Genomic DNA, 23532 nt, shown 5'->3' on the forward strand with positions numbered 1-23532 from the left:
AGAACAATAGTGTTTGGTAACTCCTATTATTATCAGTTCTGATTTAGAGATGTTTTTGTGTGAGATATATACAGTATAGTAGCTAATTTTCTGGAATGGTTACGATTAAGAACAACTGCTTGAGATTAACTTGTTGTCATTATCCCTCCTGAACATCAGGTAATAAGTTCCATTTGTTTTATTTTGTGCTTTGAATGAGATTGCTATAAGGGGAATGGAAATGGTTATTTTTTAAACACAAATCAACCACCTGGCTTTTAGTGTGGAATCTTTTAGTGTGGAATCTTTTAGTGTGGAATGCAAGGGAAGCCCCTTACATTCAGTGAGGGGCTCATCAAAGTGAAATGCAATTATTCCCCCCAAAAAACTTTCAGTTTTTACCAACAAAATAAAAATGTCTGTTCTGTAACACAGGGAAGAAATGGTTGATTGAAATGAAAAGGTCACATTTAGAATTTTTAAAACTAATACTGTTTATCACACTAACTGAATCACTAACTGAAACAGGGAAGGTCACATTTTAGACACACTTCTGTTTACTGTGTAACAATTTTTATCAACTAAAACAAGAACTGGCCTTGAATGGGAACTGGATGAAAAGGGAGAGAAATGCTTTGGCACAAACTGGCTAGGGCCATCAATGCATTACACAGAGAGATCTGGCAACAGAAAGGCTACAACTAGCAGATTCATGTGACTGCTAGTTCACGAGGACAAACTGATGCTGGGGCATGTTAGGATTGGTTGACCATAAAAATCAGATTAATAAACACCAAACAGTGCTAAATAAACTCCTTAAAGTGCACAGGATACAGAAATCTGTATTGGGTGATTATGATCACAAAACCTCTGCTCTTTTTCATTAGTATTGCAGAAAAAGTTAATAATGCACATTGCATGAGTTACAGTACATTGTGACTTTTCATGGGACGACATCTCGCTCAAAAGCAATATCACTGTGTTGCATCGTAGCCTATTTACCTACAGTACTTAAGAGTATTGTGTGTTTTATTGACACAAATTACACAACACTAAATACAGGATTAAACAGAAGATGCACAGGATTCACATGGAGATGCATTGCCAGTGTACGTACAGTATGTACAATATGCATGTTTCTCTAAAGAAAAATAACTACTTTTGTCTGTGTCTTTTTTTTACTAATATTAATATATCACAAAACAATTATCCTAAAGCAAGCAGCTCAAAAATAAAAAAACATATTTTAGTGCACAAAGGATCTTACAGTTCACAAGAAAATTTTAAACATTTAAAACAAGAGATTTGAATTGTTCACATAAAGGCAAGTATTTTGTGTATGGGTTCTCAAATCAATATCCCAGGGGCATATCTACACACAAAACAAGTCAACAGTATGTGCACATGAACAGGACAGCATTTAAACTACTGTATATGCTTATCTTTAATTTCTTCATTTTCTTCACATGCAGTTGCTAATCTAAACCCAAAATGTACAGTCAATCAATTGTCTGACTGCTAGTTAACTGAAAACAAGTATGTCTGTAATTGTTTAGTTAAACAAATCTTGAACTCTTATTTGTTTCCCAGTAATGTTGTACCATTGTATAAAAACGGAGATAACCCAAATAATTAATGATTATTCCATCTAATATCTGCTGCAAGATTAATTGTAGAATACGTAATAAAAAATAAACTACATTGTCCTCCCAGATACAAAAAATAGGCATGCATTATTAGAAAGAATTGCTGTTAAGTCTGGAAATCTATGTATGACTTGGCTCTCTGCTTTACCACAGCTGGTATTCTATGAAGGATATATATAATGATATATATATATTGGGCCAATAAAAGCAAAGTCATGCATTTTTAATACTGGAAAAATACTATTGACACTACTACTGTCATATACTGTATACTACTATGACAATCTAAATTTCTTAATGCTTAAAGCAATACTTAACAGCTTCCAACATGTTAAAGCAAAAATCTGGAGGCAATATTGAGAGAAATGTTAAAAGCAAAAGAGAAGTCAGACAGAATGAAATTTAGTCTTGGGTCCTGGCTTTCTTTATGTCCTTGTGACCCTTCTGTGTGGAATTTGCATGTTTTTTCTCCTACTAATTTCACTTTCACTCCAAGAGGGTCCCCTGGTTGCTGTGAACCAGCTCAGACAGCTTTCTAATAATGAGTGGATATGATTTTTGACAGGTACTGTCAGAAGACAGTCACTGTCAGAGTAGAGTCTGCTGGCTCTAATTGCATCTCTGACATCAAAACATGGATGACTCAAACTTTCCTTCATTTAAACTGCAACAAGACTGAAGTCATGCTTCTCGGCATGCCACATCAACCTATGTAAAGCTAATGCAGGAACCCTATCTGTGGATGGTACTGTACTTGGGTTTCAATCTACAGTAAATTGAAGAACTTGGGGGTGATATTTGATTCAGGCATGACATCTGACCCATATGTGCAACTTATCAAAATATCATTCTTCCACCTCAGAAATATTGCCAGACTTTGTCCTAAGTTGTCGCTAAGTGTTGCCAAAAAGTTGGTCAACAATTTTTTTTCACTCGTATTGATTGCTGTAACTCCCTACTCACTGTGGTATCTAAATCCATGAACAAAGTGCTGTATGTCTAGAATTCAGCAGCCAGAATCCTGACAAGGTCTAGTATAAGTGATCACACTTCTATCCTGGAGTTCTTGCACTGGCTTCCTATCAGGTTTCGTGTTGACTTCAAAATCCCCATGCTCACCTACAGTATAAAGCTCTGCATGGCTTAGCACTTCAGTACCCATCTGTGTTACTATCATCCTTTTCCCCACCATAGCCCATGAACACTCTATGGGTGACAGGGCCTTCTCCTGTTATGCCCCAAAGCTCTGGAATTCCATCCCGAAGAATATAATGGAGTCACATTCCCTGAGCTCTTTCAAATCTAGATTCAAAACTTTCTTTTTTAGACTGAGTTGTATTTGTCTGCCCCCTTTGCTTTCCTACTGTATTACAAACCCCCATCTACTATCTCCTCTCACTGTGCATTTTTTTTTCTGTACAGCACTTTGAGAAGCCACTTTTAAAGAAGCTATATAAACTAAAGTTCTTTTATTAATATAACTGATGTAGACTATAAATTGTGCCTTTTTAAAATTCAACAATGTGATTCTTTAAAGCTGATCTTGTTACTACTGTTTTAGTTTCTGACTAACATTCTTTCCCAAACAATGTTGCCAAGTCACTTGCTGAAATGTTGAAAAACCAAAAAGTTTGCATTTTGTCTATAAATTCAAGCTATAAAATACATTAAGAGTGACTTAAAGAAAAGCCTGAGATCTGTAAAGTTTGTATAAAAATACTCTTCCATCCTGAATATGAAAATGATTGATTACGGTATACTTCATACTTTCTCAAACTAAGACTTCAGTACAAAATCTACAATACAGAAACCAGCCTGCACTGTTTAATTACCTTGCCAAAAAATAACAGTGAGAACTAAAATCAGGCAAATATACATTATACTGTAAATGCATAAATGAGGCAACACTGATTACAGTGGTCATGAATACACTTTTAGGTTAATACTAATTAATAGTTAAATGTTTCAAAATTACCCTATTAATTCATAATCATGTATAATGGGATTGATAAAACCTATAAGCAACATCACCAAATCATTACATTTTTACTAAAAACAAGTGTAGCTTCTGTCTGGGTCAGGTATTTTTGTGAAAAACAGACTTTGGACTTGTAATGAAATGGGCTTTTAAATGTGGGCTACAGGGCATGCAGATAACCTGAAAATTGTTTCTGCTGACCATGAACATGAAAGCAGAAATCCTGTAATTTGTTGGCAAAATCCTTCTCACACTGGTACAGACTGTAATGCTCAAAAGGAAGAGAAATAAGTAAAAATAAGCTCACAACTCTTTTCCAAGGTCAAAGTTCACACATGTGCAAATGAATGCAGGAGAAGGCAGGAGATATGGCTCAGTGCCTATCAATTAAATTGAAAGAGTTTGTTTAAAATTCAAGGCCTTTTCTATACTTATTACAGAAATAAACTGCTTTAGCCCAGTCATTGCTGTTGAAAACAACCAAAATCTTCACAAAACAGTTGGTTATAATTGAAAAGCAAATCAATTAACAAAAATACCTCAAAACTGAAAGGTGAATGATCAGTTATGATCAATGTTGTTGAGTGAGTGTCAAAATGAGTTGACTGAACACAGCACTTATTGTACTGTATATTTTTACTTTTTATGTGGTTTTATGCATTTCGCATTAACCTTAGCTACTGATAACATATGACCTCTCCACATTAATTTTGCACAGAATCTAAACTGAAATAATAGAATTAGATCAGAAATTATAACCATCCAGAAATGCATGACAGACTGTAATGTCCAACCCCAGTCTCCTGCCACTGAAATTAAAATACTTGCAGCAAATGTGAAAATTTAACTGAGGTCTGCAAATGTTAATGCAATGATAGTACTAACAAGGGAAACATCTGTCACCACTACCTTTGTTTTCTTTAATCAGATAGTACTGATCAAATCTAGAAACTCGAAAGTATGCTTCCATTCCTTAAAATATTTGTTGAGTGTTCTATAACATTTATAACAAGACATCACATGAAAACATGCCTCTTCATCTTCAAACAGTAGCAGAATAACTACTAACAGCAAAATAATTCAACATGGCATATTCAGTGGAGCTTAATCTATAGACTTGGGAAGTTAAAGCAAGAGGGGAACAAGAGTTGAAACACGCACCTGTGGCATTAATAATGCGGTTGGATTTAATGGTCCCATGTGGTGTTTCTACAATCCATTTCCCATCAGCTGTGGGAGTGAGGCCTGTGACCGGCGCAGGGTAGTAAATCTGAGCCCCATACTGCCTTGCTCCTGCAGCCAGGGCCATAGTGAGAGAGTAGGGATCAATGTGACCATCTCCAGGATTATACAGCCCCACCAACACCTGAGAGAATGTAAACAGAGACAGTGCGTATACATGTATGCATTCTTCATCCTTACAGCTTCAAACCTGTGTGAGCTGCAGGAAGTTACACAAGAAAGCGACTTGTTGTTTATGTACTGTAGATTATTCTATGTCCTTGTCAAGACAATGCAGAGAAGCAACAGAAAAGCAAATAGGATGCTGGGGTATACTGTATATCAGAAAGTGTAGCATTTAAATCCAGGAAGGTTTACTTAATATCAACAATGCACTAGCAAAACCTCATCTAGAACACTGTGTTCAGCAAATGTGGCAAAAAGAGCAATAGAAACAATTCCTGGTCTCAGGCAACTCTTGTATACGGACAGGTTGAGAGAACTAAATCTCTTAGCCTGAAACAGAGGGCATTTCATCTAAGTATTAGACTCACTTAGCCACTAAACTACCAAATAAGCAAGATGGGCTTTATAACCCCCCTCTCATTTGCAAACCTTGCTTATATTCTTGCAAACAAGGGGGTCCATACTAATTTTGCTGACTCTGTCTTGGGTGGATCAAAATAATGAACTGTCTTGTATTCAGTCCAATCAGGTTGCCTCTGTATTATTCCTTTGCCCTGTACTTTGGCACTGTGTGTCATGTGACATTTTAAAGTGTTTTGTAACGGTGCTCGGCACTGATGTGATCTGGACAAAATCTCTTTCAGGGAAAAGTGCTCGAGAATTTTTGAATACCTGCTTTACCACACATACCTTGTCTATGTTCAGCAGAGGAAAGAGCTCCTGCACCTTCTCAGGGCCTATGAGGAACTGCGGAGTGGGGTGCCAGTGAGTGCGAGACATCTGGTATTTCATCTCATCAACTCTTGCAGGAGTGGAAGCAATACGGATACTGCCAGGCTGATGAAACCCAACAGCCTACAGCGATTGAGAGTGCAAACAGACCTTCATGTTAATGGTCTTTATCCATCTTTTTCCAGAGTTTTCCATATTCTATACAGAGCATTATTCCATCCTTCACTCCTCCACTCCTTCTGCAGATAAAGCCCTACAGATGTTCAGCTAATAATACAGATGAAATTCCAGAGATTTAATTCACAGTCACTTAGAAAAAGTGCTGCCTGCAACACCTGCATTTTAACACTAGAGCAGAAGTAAAATTAAATATTGCTGACATTATACTTATGTATATGAGAGAAATATTTTAAAAAGTCATTTAAAACCTGGACAAATGTAATATAATGAGAGTCACCCGTTTATCACTTGCAATGAGATACCGATACTGACTTCTGATGAAGAAATAGTAATTATATCTACTGCTGTGTCATTATTTCTTTAATTTTGGCTAGTCTAGTTGTAATCAGTCGCCTTTTCAATCTATTTGAAATAATGTTCTAAAAGCATTTTTGCCTGCCCTACTTTTTAAACCATTTGCAATGAAGTTCTAGAAGCACATATCACTAGTCCTCCAAGTATTATCTATTTGAAATTAGATTTTAAAAGATGTATTGCAAATCCTCCTTTTCACACCTTTTTGTAATAAAGCTCTGGATGCAGCTCACCTGTTGTTTTTATACATATTTGCAGTAAAGGTTTAGAAGTATAAATTACCCTCCTTAAATAAATATATTTTGCTTGATCCCAGTTCACAACACAACAGTGACCCTGTGGTCCACAGTCTTCTGTTACAGCACAGAAAGCAGATTCATCATGCAGATATTTTGCCTTGAGCTCATCGTAGTGTTACGTCCACATACCGCACCTGTCCACACTAATTACACCTTGTTACCTTATTTTTATGCTTGGTATTAGAGTCACTAGCCCGTGAGCTTGCTGATTGCTCAGTTTACCTGCACTGTGCAATTCCCTTTCTTTAGACTCCCTGGATTCTCCACCTTCACCTTGATCATTGGATTTTGCCTCTTGTTTTGCGTCTTTCAGATAGTTTGCCTTTTTGGATCATTCTAAAACACTCCGCGTAGGGTCTTGCTTGCTAACAGCATAGCCGGTATAACAGGCAGTTGGTGTGGAAGGTGGCTGCCTTTTAACAGTATTTTAATGGTAAGGGGTGGTTACTCTAATGTATGGTGTAGAATAATTGTGAACAGTGTAGAATACAAATATAAAACATCCATGCATTTTCTCGCTGCTTCTTCCAATTCAGGGTTGTGGGGTAGCAATGGGCGCAAGGCAGGATACACCCTGAAGGAGATCCCAGTGTATTGCAGGGCAGACACCAACACAAACACAAAGATACACTCGCACCTGGGTCCATTTTCCCAGGAAAGCAAGGCAGCAATGCTAATCACTGTGCTGCCCTCAATGACTTGATATTCACAAACAGTTTAAAACAAGATTCTAGATCCTAAACACAAGTTGTTGTTTTTTTTATACTTGGGAGAACCCATACACATTTAATTACACACCCATTTTGGTCTATAGACTTGAGTTGACTAGTAGATTTCATTTTAAAGTTTGTATCCAGACTGCCAATGATTAAAACAAGAAAACTTTAGCTTGTGATCTTATTTCTATATTTAGTTGCCAAACGGATCATTCCCAGAAGTGAGCCTACCTGCCCTGTTTCTTCCTCCAGTTTTTCGTACAGTTTAATGCTGTAATAGTGGATTTTCTTCAGGTTGATTCCAGGGTGATAATAAGTGGTTAAACCAGCCTAGATAAAAGAGGAAGGCAAAATGTTCATCTACAAATAATCATATGAAAAAACAGTGCATTTATATTAAGGAAAAACAACAGAAATTATACTTTTTTTTCCTTTAGTAAGCTAGCTTTATCCTCTCATGGAACAACTGCTGTGGTTACAAAAAATACTCTAAAAAAAACTATGAGAATTGTATCAGAAAAAATACAAGCTCACAGCGTAGAAAAACCTCTTTTCAGAAGAACAAAATGCTGACGCTATCAGATAATGACTTTTATTATTCCTTTCTCTCTCTGTTCTTCAATTTGCTACCTCTGGGGTTGCAAATGTTCATACAATGATGACAGCACTCGATATGAAGATGTCTGACCCCAGAGGGGAATTTCCAAGTTTCTTATCTTCTCAATTCTCCTTACAGTATGTCCTTCTTTGAATCCCATTTTCAGTGGTAGCAACCTACAGCGTGCCAGGTAGAGCCAGCGGTGAGTTCAGACTTCTCCAGGAGCACCACATCCTTCATGCCTGCCTTGGCCAAGTGGTAGGCCAGGCTTGTGCCCACACATCCCCCTCCGATGACCACCGTTTCGGCACTGTCCTTCCACCTCTTCCTCAGGGCGCTAGGAGACCCATCACCCCTGGCAACAGACAACGAGTGGTGGTTGAAGCGCTTTTTTGGGAAAATCCTCTTTCAGGTTAGAGAGTTAAAGTCTTACAATGCCCAGGATTGCTCACTTATTTGTTAGAATAACCTTGGTGACATTAAACCACTCTCAACTATCCACTTGTATGGGTTAATACTGTATGTCCACAGTATTTGTTTGCTGAGTTTATTTGAGTAATTTCTCTATACATGCAAAAATTAGCTGTATTCCCAGCAAAACTACATTTCACTGTCTCCCTTTAATTACTGACAATTTGCTTTCTACATATTAATTGTTTGTTGTTCTCCTCCATTCTCCTCCCCACTGATAGCTGGTGATAGCTGGTGTGTGGTGAGCGTACTGGCGCATTATGGCTGCCGCCGCATCATCCAGGTGGGGCTGCACATTGGAGAAGGGGGAGTCCTCATTACCTGTAATGCACTTTGAGATAGTATCCTGCATATTTACATTAAAACTCTGCATTTAAATCTTTAATCTTTATAAAGTATAAATTATATAGTATATAGTATACAGTATACATACAGTATACTGTATACTACATACATCTTGTACATACATCAGCATATCTTTGGGAGATAGTTGAAAAAACAAAACCAAAAACATAAACATAGGAAACCATGCAAACTCCACACAGAAGGTATCTCAGCCTGGAATTTAACTCAACAGGAACTTAGAGCTGTGATGAATTTCATGCAATGACTCCTACTACCTGAATACATGTTTTAGTATTGAATTATTAATGTTATGCAACAGTAAGACAACGTATGCAAACATACAGGGAATGAGTTACTATGTAGCTATGCTATTGAAACTATAATTAATTCTAATTATTGTAATGAATCAATAATTAATTGTAATCTGAATGTCAATGTTTTATAGCTGTATGTTAATTGTTTATGTTAAATGTTTATTAATGTTACTTTATTTTTGTTTCTTACTAAAATACTTTATGTACCAAACAGTACATGTTATTGAATTAGTGCATTACATAAAGATATTTCTCACTCAATGTTTAATGACCCTTTTGAATCTTGAATTGAAAGTTAAATTATGTGTTGGCATTGGCAGCATTTTTAACTGCTTCTATATTAATTTTAAATATACTTTTAAGTATTTTTCAGGATGTAATTTATGTAAAGTTGCAAACAAAATGCTATAATTCTGTGTTATATTGTCAAAAATGGAAACATAAATCACTGATTTCTTATCAAAAGATGAATCTCTTATATTAAAAAGAGCATACAAGTGAAATGGAAATAATGCATCAAAGTTGTTGCATTCTGGGAAAGCTGATACTGTGACCAAAACCTTTAGAATCAGCAATGTCGTTATCTCTGTACACCAGAGCGAAGATACAAATAGATTCAGGTGAAGAAACATCACGGATGTTTACTTCCTCCTTTAATTGCTTAATTAAATGCACTAATTAGAAATTGCCCAAGGTGGTTTAAACACCTTTGTGCAATCACAGATGCTGAAACAGGATGACTGTGTTTGTGTTAAAGAAATAAGTAAGGAATTGCAATTTAAAAACACTGGTACATACTGTACCATATACAGTATGACTATCTGCTGTTTTACAAAATAATACTATATGATACAATTGTATATAGGCCTTCATTATGACGTGGCTCCAGGCAGTTCCTTTTTTATATTCATGGGTTATGCATTTAACTATATTCATATATATTAATCAGTTTATATAAACACACCACCTTGAGGTTATTTCCTCGTACGTCCATACACAATAACTCTGTATAACTGTACAGCTTAGTGAAACATAAAATTATAGTGGTTTGTCCCGCAGTTTATTTGTACTATAACTATTCGCCACCTGTTGTAAGCCTACTCTCACTTTGACTGTCTTCATGTTCAACAACTGTACGTTGTGTAACAAATTAAAGGTACAGAGTTCATCGAGGGGGGAAAAGCCAACGCACTATTTATACTTTAAACCAAAAACACTCACCCCTCCCCGGTTGCATTGCTGTGCGAAGAGCTGCCTAGGGACCGCAGAAGAAATCGACACGCACTTGGGTACAAACATACACTGCTTCGGATCTGGGTATTAACTGCATTTAAAACTCGTAACATCTCGGGATATCTTACAATACAGAGAAGTCAACTCTCACTCTTACCTAGTTTACCGTACGTACCCAGTCCTTACCTAACACCACACTACAGTTATTCGTAAATAGTCGACAGGACCCTCCTACTTGGCTTCTACAAATTTAGAGCAGCGCCACTGTAACCAATCACTGCGAAGACGTCCTTTCAGATTCTCGAGGAATATCCGCATGTCTAGCAAGGCTAATAGTAGATGTTTAAATTGATTTTTTAGCAGAACACAATTTATCCATAAAAACAGCTTCTTTCAGCTGTATTTTCCTTCATGTGCTTACAGTACAAGCTACTGGTAAACGAATATTTGATTAAATGTGATGTGAATATTTTTCAGAAGACTGGAATTATTTGATTTGTAATACTGACATGACGTCCTTACGTTGTAAAACTCACGTCTAGAAAAAGCACGAAGCACATACTGTACTAGTCTAGAAAGATTACACTTATCACTCTTTCAAGTTGGCTTTTCATGAAAATCTCATTTTTAGCACATGCTAGAGACTAAGTCCCTCTTCACTCCGTTTAAACGCAAGACTCAAGCGTTGCTCTGTTCCTTGCTAGTGCCTAGTAAAAGTGTCGACCCCCTTCCCTGATGCCCTAATTTGTTAAATTACAAAGGTATAGACATTTTTAAACATTTTTTTTCCACAATCAAAACTGAATACTTTTATGTGTGAAAAGTGTGAATATCAGCAAAGGCAAATACATAAATACCTCAATTATGTTGATTGCAGGTATGCAGCATTCTTCGCTATAGAAAAGCTAAGTTATTTCAGGGGCACTTACTATGACCAGTCACACGAATACTTAAATAGCAAAAATCTGGTTCAGATGATTTCAGAATAAACTCTCTTGTACCTGTAAAGTCCATTAGTTCCTACACCGCCAGGCAGAGAAATTCAAGCAAAGATTTAACCATGAGGGTGGTACGGTTGTGCAGTGGTTGGCATCGCTGTCTCTCAGTGCTGAGGCCCCCTGGGTTCAATTCCAGACTTGAAGTTCTTCTGTGTAAAGTTTGTACAGTATGTTCTCCTTGTGTTTGCCTGGGTTTCCTCCTACAGTCCAAAAACAAACTGGATTAATTGGCTTCTGGTATCATTTTCCCTTGGATGAGTGTGTGTCTACAGTATTTGCTATGCAATAGCCTGGCATGCCATCTGTGGTGTATCCTGCCTTGTGCCCATTGCTTGCTGGTATAGGCTCTGGCTCCCCCTCGACCCTGAATTGGAAAAGCAGTTAGAAAGTGGATGGATGGGTGCATTCAACAGTGAAGACCAAGGAGCTTTCAGAGCAACTCAGGGATTAACTTGTAGAAAGGCACAAATCAAGAGCAATTCATACAGAATTTGATAGACACTGAATATCCCTTAAGCCATGTTGTATCAAACTACTCAGACACTGCCTTGATCAGGCTGTTTCTCTAAATTAATATTGCAGAGTACAGTATATCATGTTACTGTACAAATTATGTTTGAGTGTAGTTTGGATTTCTAAAAAAGGTTGATATTCAATCCTGTTTTAATTTTCTAATTTTTAAATGTTGTATTCCAAAGTACAAGTACAAAAAGAACAAATGGATGCCTGGCAGGTTCATAGAGTCACTGGTACACTAAAATCTGAATAAAACCAAGAGAGTAATGTTCTCCCAACTCAGGTAGAGGATATCAGTCATAACCAGCTAATGATAAAGGAAAATAAAGCCTCTTCCTGGAGGTTCCTAATTTTAAAGCACTGTGTTTGGTATGGTGCTATGGAAATTGCTAGTTTGGGAAACACCGTATAGCATGTTGGAGTGGTCATGATATATACAGTAATAATTAATAATAATTGCTTACACTTATATAGCACTTTTCTGGACACTCAAAGCACTTTACAGGTAATGGGGACTCCCCACCACCACCACCGTGCAGCATCGTTGTGCACCAGAACACTCACAACACATCAGCTATTAGTGGGGAGGAAAGCAGACTAATGAAACCAATTCATACTGTAGATGGGGATTATTAGGATGCCATGATTGATAAGAGCCAATGTGAAATTTGGCCAGGACACTGAGGTTACACCCCCACTCTTTTCAAGAAATAGTAGTTAGAAACACCCTGGGATTTTTAATGACCACAGAGAGTCAGGACCTCAGTTTTATATCTCATCTGAAGGATGGCACCTGTTTACAGTATAGTAGCCCCATCACTGTACTGGGGCATTAGGACCCACATGGGGGCATAAGCACCCCCTGCTGGCCCCACTAACACCTCTGCCAGCAGCAACCTTAGTTTTTCCCAGGAGGTCTCCCATCCAGGTACTGACCAGGCTCACACCTGCTTAACTTGAGCGGGTTACCAGTTGTGAGTTACAGGGTGATATGGCTGCTGGACGCAATATACTGTTTATGTGACATATATGAACCACAGTTCTCTAGGTGCTTTTCTATGTTTTGTTTGGTCTGTGAAAGAAGGATCACGTACAAGCAGGAGAGATAAGAAAGTTGTTTGCATTTCACATGTAAACACCATTACAGGGTTTCCACAAAGCAAAACGTTTTTAACATAGATTTTCAAATACTTTAAGGCTCCACCTGATTTTTGATTGAAAATGATCATAGCAAAGCAATTTGTTTTTCGTTATTAATAGCATAGCAGATCAAAAGTCCCTATCAACTCCATGATGGAAGGAGATGTTACTTAAGATAATAATAACAAAAATGAAGGATGTCATCCCTGCTTTAATTACTAATACATCATGCTGTAAAGCACTGTCAGTCACAAAGATTGCTAAACCTTGAAAGCAGACAGCAATGTTTGGCTAAGAGGCTTCTCTCAGGGCAAACAATCTGGAATATAGAAAAGTGCAATTTATGCCAAGTGAAAGCTCAGAAAGCAACAGGATCAAGGCTGGGTACAAACTGGAAGTCAAATGTGGGTCCACACAGACACAAATACAGATGCACAAACACAACATAACAGTTACTATAGCAGCCCGTTATTTTTTTAGTGTAATAAAAAATAAAAACTACTGTTTATTAATTTTGTGCAGTAAACTTAAATGTATTTACAGCGAACAATTACAGCAGATCTTAGTACTGCTATAGCAGGCAGACTATCAGGTCCATATCAAATGTAAGTGACGTTGTCAAAACATAACTACATACGACTGCACTACTGATAGTTATTTAAGCGACAACGGCAACAATGACGGTGACGTATAATGTGAAGTTTGGATTATCAGGATAAAAAGATGCATGAACAGTATTTGTTTGTATAGTTGTAGTTGTAGGACTTAGTAAATACAGTTCGCACGGGTTTAAATGCTGGTTTCCAATCAGGAAGACGGCCTGGGATGACATCAGAAGCACCCACCCCTCGGGGAGTAATATATAACAGAGACTATTTGGCAGCACACATGAAATGTGTTGAGGTGCTGTTTAGTGTTATATCTGAACTTGGTAAAATGGCACCAGCTGGGTCCAAGAAAGTGAGTATACACACTTAGATTAAACCAGAAAGTTATTAATCATTTTCCTTTAGTTCTGCTACACTAACAACAAAAGCGTGCAATGACTGCTTATACTTAAAAAAGAGACGTACGGTAGTGACAAAATAATATTTAAGAATGCAGTGTGTATTAACCGAATAAATACAATGTTTAACAAAAAATGTCACTGCGTAATTGGTGCAACGTTCTGTGCTTTTTAAAAATGTTTTAAAACAGGATACTGGTTGAAGTAATATAGCTGAAATTTAAAACCTGGGATTTAGAATATCGATTTATTCCTGTCCCATCTGCGAACTGGTCTAAGCCAGTTGTGGGGTTTTGGCTACAGACCAATGGATGGGTTGTGGATGTTTGTGGTGTCCTTGAGCTTGAGCTGTTGTAGAGCTGTGCCTAGTCTACTAAAGTATAGTTACAGTATTTAGAGCTATACTTTGATACGGTGTAGAATAAGACCTTCCCTAAAGTGAAGCAGCTAGTGAATACGAATGGTTTAATCCGCCTAATCGTATGAAAACATCTAAATCAATTTAAATTAATTCACAATAAGGTAAAATGTCATTTGGTGATCCTGGGTAAATGTTAAAACGTGTTTTGCAGGGTATTCTAGAGCGCTTGGATGCTGGGGAGATTGTTATTGGTGACGGGGGGTTTGTGTTTGCCCTGGAGAAAAGAGGCTATGTGAAGGCAGGGCCGTGGACTCCAGAAGCTGCGGTGGAGCACCCTGAGGCAGGTAAGATAACTTGAGTTTATTAACGCAAAAGACGGGTTATTGAGTTTAGAGTGTATTCAGTTTTGTACGTTGCGCGCCCTTGCACTGGTTGAATAATAGCGCTCCCGTGTGAGTAATGTGGTTTTTAACTTTACAATTAAGATGATCTCCTCTGCTCTTGCAGTTCGACAGCTGCACAGGGAATTTCTGAGAGCGGGGGCAAATGTCATGCAGACGTTCACATTCTATGCCAGTGACGATAAACTGGAGAACCGGGGCAACGACTTGAGAATATCTGTGAGTATTCTCCATTTCTTAGGGAAAAATGTGGGACAGTAATTTACTGCACGACTTTTCTGTATCTGCAACTCCTCACACCTGAAGAGGGCTCCACGGTCGAAACGTGGTGTTTTCTTTCTTCTCTTTTCAGCATGGAATAAACCTATTACTTGTTCCTTTGCAGCCTACACATGCTGACACAGCTACCCACCTGAACTGACTTTTCTGTATCTGTATAACTTGTTTCTGTTATAACATATCAGTTGCTACGATATACTGTATAACATTGGATGAAATATCTGGAATATTGAACAGAATTAAAGAGTTACTATTGTCCTGTATGTTTAACTTGTATATCAAACATTTCTCTATGTCCCCTATATAGGTATTTAGCAGTAAGTCTGTATTTGCGTGTTTCTGCATGGATCCACCATTTTGTATACCAAGCATTTACTTCTGTCATAGGTTGTATCATAACCCTATGTTCTACCAAAATGAATCCACTTTACTCACTGTTTTCCATGGTATCAACCTTTACTTTTTAAAAATGTTTTGCCCTGTTCCATTTATCTCTATGGTTACAAAACAAATGATGACAGCTTCATTTTGTGCAAGGGAGAAAAAATCAATGAAGCAGCTTGTGACTTAGCCAGGGAAGTCGCCAACGAAGGAGATGCCTTGGTTGCCGGAGGAGTGTCCCAGACCCCTTCCTACCTGAGCTGTAAGAGTGAGAATGAAGTGAAGGCCATCTTCAAGAAACAACTGGAGGTCTTCATTAAAAAGAATGTGGACTTTCTGATTGCTGAGGTAAATGAATACAGGAGAGTTCCAGAAAGCACTAAACTATTTGTGTGTGTTACAGTACATAAACATTTAATATTCAAGAATGACAGTTTATCAGTTCACAATATAGTCCTTACACACGGTGAGTTATAGATGTTATACTAAAATAGTACAGTGTGTAACTGAACCGTGCGTGTGTCATAATCTTTGCTTCTATCATTAGTCTTTTCACTAAGGACTGCATTTGAAGAGCTGTTCTAAAAGATTTGTGGAGAAGATGCGAAAGTAAGAATTCAGCTGTACTTGAACAATAAATTTCAGTTATTTTCTAATGCAATAAATTAATCACATCTCTCAAATAACAGGAATAGTAGTATCATTGATATTTTACAGTCAGAAATCCAGTGGTATAGATAGTCCTGTAAGATATTACTTTGACAGTGTTTGACAAATGAATGATGTCAACCAATTTAATTCAAACTTACCAGAAAGTTTTCTGTTGTCTTTTTAAGTACAGTGCCTTGCAAAAGCATTCGACTTCTTTTAGTGATGTCCCTTTTAAATTAGATGTCGGCAAAATCTGCAAAGAAAAACATGTCGATTTCATAAATATTCTGGCTCCCGAGCCAAAACCTGGTAGAAACATTTTTGTCAGCAATTATGTCTTTTTGAGTAAGTCTCTGCCAATTGTGAATAATGAGGATGTGGTGCAATTTTCACCCTTTCATCTTTGCAAACTTACTCATGCTCTGTCAGGTTGTTTGGGATCAACTGATGGACATCAATCATCATGCTTTGCAACAGATATTGGATTTTTATCAGGACTTTGATCAGGCCACCCCAGAACATTCACTTACTTCTTGATAAACCACTCCGCTGTTGGCCTTGTGCTTTGGGTCATTGTCCTGTGAAAAGTGAATTTTCAACCCAGTTTTAGGTCTTTAACATACTGAAGCACATTTTCTTCTTACATTAGCCTGCATTTGGTTTGCTCCATCCATTATTACCTTAACAAGCTTCTCCATCCCTGGTGATAAGAAGCAGTTCCAAGATATAATGTTGACACCACTCTTCTTGACAGTGGGGTTGGTGTTAATTGGACGATGCAGTTTATTAGATGTGCAAGAGACATATCAATTATTAAGACTATAAATAACAAAGTTTGTATCTTTTGACCACAGAACCTTTTGCCACACTTGCAGTATCACTTAAACGCTTTATTGCAAGCTCCATGTGAAATTTGAGATGAGTTCCATACACGGTCATCTTTGTAAAGTGACTGACATATTGTTTACTCTTGGACATTTTCTCCGATCACAGCTGTTGAGCTCTGTATCTCTTTCTAAGTCACCATTGGCCTCATGGTTGCATTCCAAACCAGTCTGGAAGGACTGTTTGAACTAAGCAATTGTTGTATGGTATGATCCTGCACACCATCCATTTTTTAATGATCTGCTTCACCATGGTCAAATAGATATTAATTGCCTTTGAAATCTTGTCATGCCATTGTGCCTTTCTACTCCTTTATCCTTTTCTGCAATCTCTAGTTTCATGACTGAATAATTTGCTTGTAATTCATTACCTAAATGAGTGCCCTTACAGAGATGCACTTCTTCTGAAATCAGGTGAACCACTATTATTGCACACAGACACCATTTCAATAACTGAGTGATTTGCCAAAGTAATTTTGTGAAGTTGGACCAATTTAGGTTCGTTTTATTTTTCTGAAGGACATCTACTATATTCAATTCTGTCACAATGACTGTGTTCTGTACAGCAAGAATACAGCAAGAGTTTCTGTATCCCGAATGTTTTGTAGTCACAATCACAATCATGCTTTGCTGCAGTACCTCCCAATTTCTAAAGCTGCACAGATACATCATTGACAGAATGAACTGCTTTGCATCCATTTATAAAAAAATGAAAATTTTGCTGAGACGTTCACAACCTATTTTCAGACATGTGAGCAACAGTCTGCTTGTTCACATTTCATGTTCCTGTGAGTCATCCCATCTACTCTTTCTAATCACACTTTGTGTTCCTGTAAAGCCCATTTGCCCCTGCTTTGTGTGTATCCCATAGTACTTTGAGCATGTGGAGGAAGCTGAGTGGGCAGTTCAGGTTCTGAACACCAGTGGAAAGCCAGTTGCAGCCTCTCTGTGTATTGGGCCGGAAGGAGACCTGAATGGAGTCAGCTGTGGTGAATGTGCTGTCAGATTGGTCAAGGCTGGTAGGTTCAGTCTTGGATTTTCTGGTTGTTCAGTGATGCTTTTAAAACATTTAAAACTGCTTTAGTTTCCTTCCATGTACATTATATGACATTCGTGCTAGAAAAACAACAACATTGTATGTGGAAGTAGGTAGCCGCGTCAACATGCATTTCTTGTTTCTTTGCAACACTGTATGTTGTCAATCAGGTTATTTTAAGATGAAGAAAGACACCTGTAGGAATGAATCACAGCAGGGAATTTAATGCTTAATTTGATAAAGATTTATGAAGAAGACAAAATGGTGTCTTAGGTATTCTGAAGATTATACAGTATGCTTATTCTGTTCTGTTATACAGGGTTATATACTGTAAGGATTATAAGGATTGACACAGAGACCAGGCCAGGTTTATTTGCAAGTTTATTCAACAACTTATATTAATTAAAGTACATTTGCTTAATGTATGTTCACTGTGTTTACAAAGTAGTTCAACTTGTCACTTTACAGAAATCCACTTTTAAAAGTGGTTGTAAAACCATCCCAACATTTACAAAGCTCCCTCTGAAATAAAGCTGCTGCATTTACTGTATGTGCTTGAGAAATGGAGATGAACTGACCTTGAAAGGCAGCTCGTGTTGGTAAAGACAATAAACTATATTATAAAATGTTGTGGTCCGAATGAAACATCTTGTTATTTATCTTTTCATGTTGTGTTGGAGTTTGAATAAATAAACCAGGATGAGAATGGTGATGAAATATTTTTGTTCTGACAGTGTGGCTGTGTTCTGTGTTCAGGTGCCAAGATTGTCGGTGTGAATTGTCACTTTGATCCCATGACGTGCCTGAAGACTGTGAAGCTCATGAAGGAAGGCCTGGAGGCAGCAAAGCTGAAGGCTCATCTCATGATCCAGCCCCTTGCTTACCACACCCCTGACTGTAACCACCAGGGATTCATTGACCTCCCAGAATTCCCCTTTGGTAAGCCCATGCTGTGTGTTCAGAATATCAGCTTGATATCTTAAGGAGGTTAAGAGAAATTCTGTTGTTCACTTCATCTTAATAGTGTCAAGTACACCTATCGCTTGAAACAGAATTATAATACTCAAAATATTATATTGGGTAGAAAGTTCTAATATTAAAAAGGTGTTTATGAAACATGTGATGATATATTCATTTTTTTGATTGGTCTTAAAAAAGTGAAAATATATTTTTATGAGGTGTTTAGCTCTTCCACTTCAGTTCATGGGTACATTGCTGAGTGAACAGAATGTGATCATTCTGGACCAAAGGCTTACCCAATGAAACACACACTGCACACCATGGGCTGAATTTGTTTTAAAATGTAATCATAATTGACTTTGTGTTTTTTCCTCATACAAAATAAGGAAATGACACATTCTGAATTTTGGTGTTAAAGACAGACCTGTTGCAACCGTTTGTAGATCAAATGATATATTTTTATGATATATGTTTTTCTTAATGAGTTGGAAGAATTTCTGACTACATGTAAAGTAGACACAAACCTAATCAGTATAGTTTCTGACTACACGTTGAGTAGACACAACCCTATACATCAATTCCTTTTTACACATTACAGCCTTGGAGCCAAGAATCCTAACCAGGTGGGACATGCACAAATACGCCAGAGAGGCCTACAACATGGGCATCCGCTACATTGGTGGCTGCTGCGGCTTCGAGCCGTACCACACCCGTGCCCTGGCAGAAGAGCTGGCACCCGAGAGAGGTTTCCTCCCTGCTGCCTCTCAGAAGCATGGCAGCTGGGGTAATGGTCTGGACATGCACACCAAGCCCTGGGTCAGGGCCAGGTAAAAAGCCTCGGAAGCTTTTCAAATCAGTCTCGCACATTTACTGGCAAACAATTTCTCCACAAGAATTTATTAGGCCATTGGAGGTGTTTTGAGATATGCCATATCTGCTATATGTACATTGATAACTCTTTGTGGGCGGTACTATACATTTTTTTCTTCCACTTTCTGTATAGCATGTGTGGGATTTGCAAAAACATTTTAAATATTACTTACTGAAAGCATTTACCGGCATTATCTGTAATCAGTTATTTTGCAGCATCAAAGCTGAAGCAGTCCACTGTCATAACAATAGCTTTTACTTTAACAAAGAGTAACAAAGCAGCACACACACTCAGCCTTCAGATTCATCCCACCCATTGAAATGTACATCAACCTTAAGACTGCTTGCCCTGTTTTTGTGAAGGGCTCGTCGTGATTACTGGGAGAAGTTGCTGCCGGCATCAGGGCGCCCCCTGTGTCCTTCCATGTCTACACCAGATGGATGGGGAGTGACCAAGGGACATGCTGACCTGATGCAGCAGAGAGAGGCGACCACTGAGGGGCAGCTGAAGGAGCTGTTTGAAAAGCAAAAGAAGGCCAAGGTCACAGCTTGAAGTTCATCAAACAGCTCTGGGCTCAAGGGAGGCAAAACAGGACTTTTTCTGTCCATTCCCATTTGATATTTTGGATATTGGGCACTTGCAACAGTTGTGTTTTTTTTCTGAAAACTTTACTGGACCACTTCTATGCAATCATATGGTAATAAACAGAATTCATTACCTTAATCATTTCGATTGCAAGTTTTTTTTTATTAGTGTGTTGTACAATTTTATTTTTCTTAACCTGAAAGAAAGTAAAGGTTTAGATCCAGAAAATGTGTGCGTAGTCCTGCTCAAAGTGAAGAAACAAAAAACATTTCCAATATGCTATATAAACACACAAGAACATCATACTCAGTTTTAAAGTAACCATGCTGCACAACAATGTTGGGTTATACTGTACACTCCTGTGGAAAAGACTTGTTACTCTGAAAAAAAGCTTTTTTCTTTAAGTAGAAATACAGGTCTCTACAGAAGGTTTAATCATAGTCATAATCATTTAAGCTACATGTAAAAGTCCAAATCAATTATAAATCAGAAAAAAATTGTGACACAAAATTTCTGTTGAATGGGAAGAATATATGAGAGAACATCCATCAGAGAATCTCCCCCCCCCCCACCACTCCGACGGCAGGCAGAGCGACGCGCAGGTTGGAGTATTCTCGGTCGCATTTAATGGCAACGTCAGCTCAAAGATTTGGTTCAAACCACCAAATGGAGACGGGCGTGCCGATGCGGGATTAACGCTAGGATGAGAGAGATCCATCAGAGAATCATGGCAAACTAGAATAAGAATGTCTTTCCAGCTGAAGCTCTTCAGTGTGGGGGGTGTTTACTGTTCAGACACCCCTTGTTCTGGCTGACTTATGAAGGACGTGTAATAGCTGTAGAAATATAACAAATGATCTGAAAGTGTTCATTCAATGACCATATTGGAACCAACTCTTAACATTCTTACAATTTAACTACATTTTTCTGCATTTGTCCGGGGCGATTTGAAAGCCTTTAGCTTTAAGCCTAACTCTCTTTGTTCAAAAGATAACCTATTTAGTCTTGTAAAAAGAAAATGAGAAAGGGTCCTGATACAGTTATTGAAAATTGTCAAAGGCATTGACAAAGTCCATCCGGCACATCTCTTCAGAATGAACAGTGAAAGACAAACCAGAGGACGTAACTGGAATCTCTGTGGAAGTGCGTTTAAAACCGAGAACAGGAGACACTTCATTACACAAAGGGTTGTGGGAGTATGGAACAAGTCAGTCAGCCATTGCAGAAGCCGATATCTTGGAATCTTTCAAGAAAGAGCTTCTTTCCTTTCCCCAATTACTGTAGCTACGGTACCTTGGATCCAAACAAACTAGATGGGTCAAATGACCTCTTGTTTGTAAGCTTCTTTACTTGGTGCTTTTTGAAGGTCCACATTTGAACTCAAGCAAATTTTGATTACTTTCAAAAATCAGCAGAACAAAGTTTACAAACCATCTTGATTTTTAAAGGTAAAAAATGTTTTGGATCCTAATACAAAGTAAACTGAAATAGCATCTTATATAGGAAATGCCTATATATGCCTCTGCTTCCATGCAGCTCTGTTAAATGCAGATACAATATCAACTCTGAAAATCATTAAGGGAACATTACTGTACATCTTAATCCAGATGATTAAGAGCAGAGGACTTGTAAAGCATTTAGCTGTAGCTGTAGCACAAGCTTTTTTCTCCCTCCAGACAGAGCCTGTTTTGAAATCCTAAAGCAAAAAAGTCCATGTTTTCATGTTTTCCATGCCTGTACTGTTTCAGTTTCATTGTCATCTTCCTATTTTCTTGAATCCTTACAAACTCAAGAATAAATTATGATCCAGAGTTTTGAAATGTGCCCAGAATCTGTGAAAATCACAATTACAGCCACTCATTCAGACATGATGAATCAGGAAATCACCCAAAGATATGAAAGGAAGAATGACGGAACAATCCCTGGAGAGAAATGTAATTTGTAAAATATTCTTATGCATTTATTAAGGTGTAGATTGTTGTTGATCATAATGGTAGTAATGGGACATATTGTACAGTATATGAAATGAAAGAAAATAGTAAAATTACTTTGCAAAACTTTTGTGTCTTTGTAGAAATATGGAAAACAAAATTATTCAGATATGTAAGACAGACTTAATGATGGTCAGTCTATGGATTTAAATATCAGTAATGCATTTAACCAGCCTTCCTGTGTGTGGAAAAATGTTTACATGCATGACTGGTGACAATTTGTAACATAATTTTAAAATATGCCATGTGACATATTGTACTAATGTCAATGTTAACAGTATTTTAGTATTACCAGTGTCATAAAATGACAATTTAATCAATTTAAACTTATATATTTTTTTTTCCAAACCAAGCACAACACACTTGAAGACATCATTTTTAAAGGCTTATTTGAAACTGATATACCGAACATCAGATGTTTCACAGATCTTTAATATAAAAGATGACTACATTAACAGTTCCCTGTTATTTTGCTGACAATAATAAGCTAAACGTTACACCAGTTAGATTCAGGACCTCAGGCCAGTTTAATGGGACTGGTTAAAACTCCTTATTATGGTACCTGTAGCATACTGAATGGAATTCTTGTTGAAATATTACAGAAAAAGAAATTTAGAACATACTTAAATCTGTTTAGCTATTTATGACTTATATCCAGTTCCATCTTAAAATCAATATTTGTATCTGGAGTGGGGTCTTTGTACGCATTGCAATAAAAAACACTCTGTTAGGATGGTTCTAACTTTGCTCTTAAACAATTACTTTCCATCTTCATTTCTTTAAGATGTTCTAACCTCTCATAAACAAACAGGTAAATTTGAGTGCGTTTGAATCTTTTAATGTTACTTGTCTTTACATGATAGGTTACAGCCCTCAATATCATCTAAACTATTGTATGTTGGAGTTGGGTTAAAAACGTGTTCAATGTGACAATGGAACAAGGGTTAACCCAGAATCTGCAAAAAACATGGAAAAAGTACCAAGTGTCCTCTGCCAGGAGCATGAGTTTCGATTTTCTTAGAAATAAGAGTGCCACCTTCATTTTCCAATAGGACATGTGTTTTTCTCTGAAGCATAACATCTACTGTAAGTACAGCACATTTATACAGTATGTCGTACCTGCTGTCTCATCACATGGGACACATACCTCTATGAATAATTAATTGGTATAATGGTATAATGTTGTCAACCAGGTAGTTCAATTTTCTGTTTATACAACA

At 37.5% G+C, this 23532-nt stretch overlaps 2 protein-coding genes across 4 annotated transcripts in view; one reads left to right on the forward strand and one right to left on the reverse strand.

Moving 5' to 3' along the window:
* dmgdh (dimethylglycine dehydrogenase) overlaps nucleotides 1-11384 on the reverse strand; it is a 34668-nt gene extending 23284 nt beyond the window's left edge. The window contains exons 1-5 of one of the 3 annotated variants that reach the window (XM_088909809.1): nucleotides 11254-11384; nucleotides 8070-8244; nucleotides 7523-7621; nucleotides 5701-5865; nucleotides 4765-4969 (exon numbers count right to left, since the gene is read on the reverse strand). In XM_088909809.1, coding sequence (XP_088765935.1) covers nucleotides 4765-4969; nucleotides 5701-5865; nucleotides 7523-7621; nucleotides 8070-8129 — 529 coding nt within the window. In that variant the 5' untranslated portion in view covers nucleotides 8130-8244; nucleotides 11254-11384. Of the gene's footprint in view, nucleotides 1-4764; nucleotides 4970-5700; nucleotides 5866-7522; nucleotides 7622-8025; nucleotides 8245-10240; nucleotides 10439-11253 lie in introns of those variants that run through there. The other 2 variants (XM_088909806.1, XM_088909810.1) reach the window with 2 other exon arrangements.
* A 2366-nt stretch (nucleotides 11385-13750) lies between these two features.
* On the forward strand, nucleotides 13751-20459 carry bhmt (betaine--homocysteine S-methyltransferase). Its single transcript, XM_088909930.1, has 8 exons — nucleotides 13751-13866; nucleotides 14485-14617; nucleotides 14781-14893; nucleotides 15491-15682; nucleotides 17741-17888; nucleotides 18662-18844; nucleotides 19464-19692; nucleotides 20099-20459. Exons 1-8 carry the CDS (start codon nucleotides 13795-13797, stop codon nucleotides 20286-20288), a joined length of 1260 nt encoding a protein of 419 aa, XP_088766056.1. The 5' UTR covers nucleotides 13751-13794; the 3' UTR covers nucleotides 20289-20459.
* Nucleotides 20460-23532: the final 3073 nt, after the last annotated feature.

This window comes from Atractosteus spatula, chromosome 3 (genome assembly GCF_055471065.1).
Source record: "Atractosteus spatula isolate fAtrSpa1 chromosome 3, fAtrSpa1.hap1, whole genome shotgun sequence".
Classification (NCBI taxonomy): Eukaryota; Metazoa; Chordata; class Actinopteri; order Semionotiformes; family Lepisosteidae; genus Atractosteus; species Atractosteus spatula.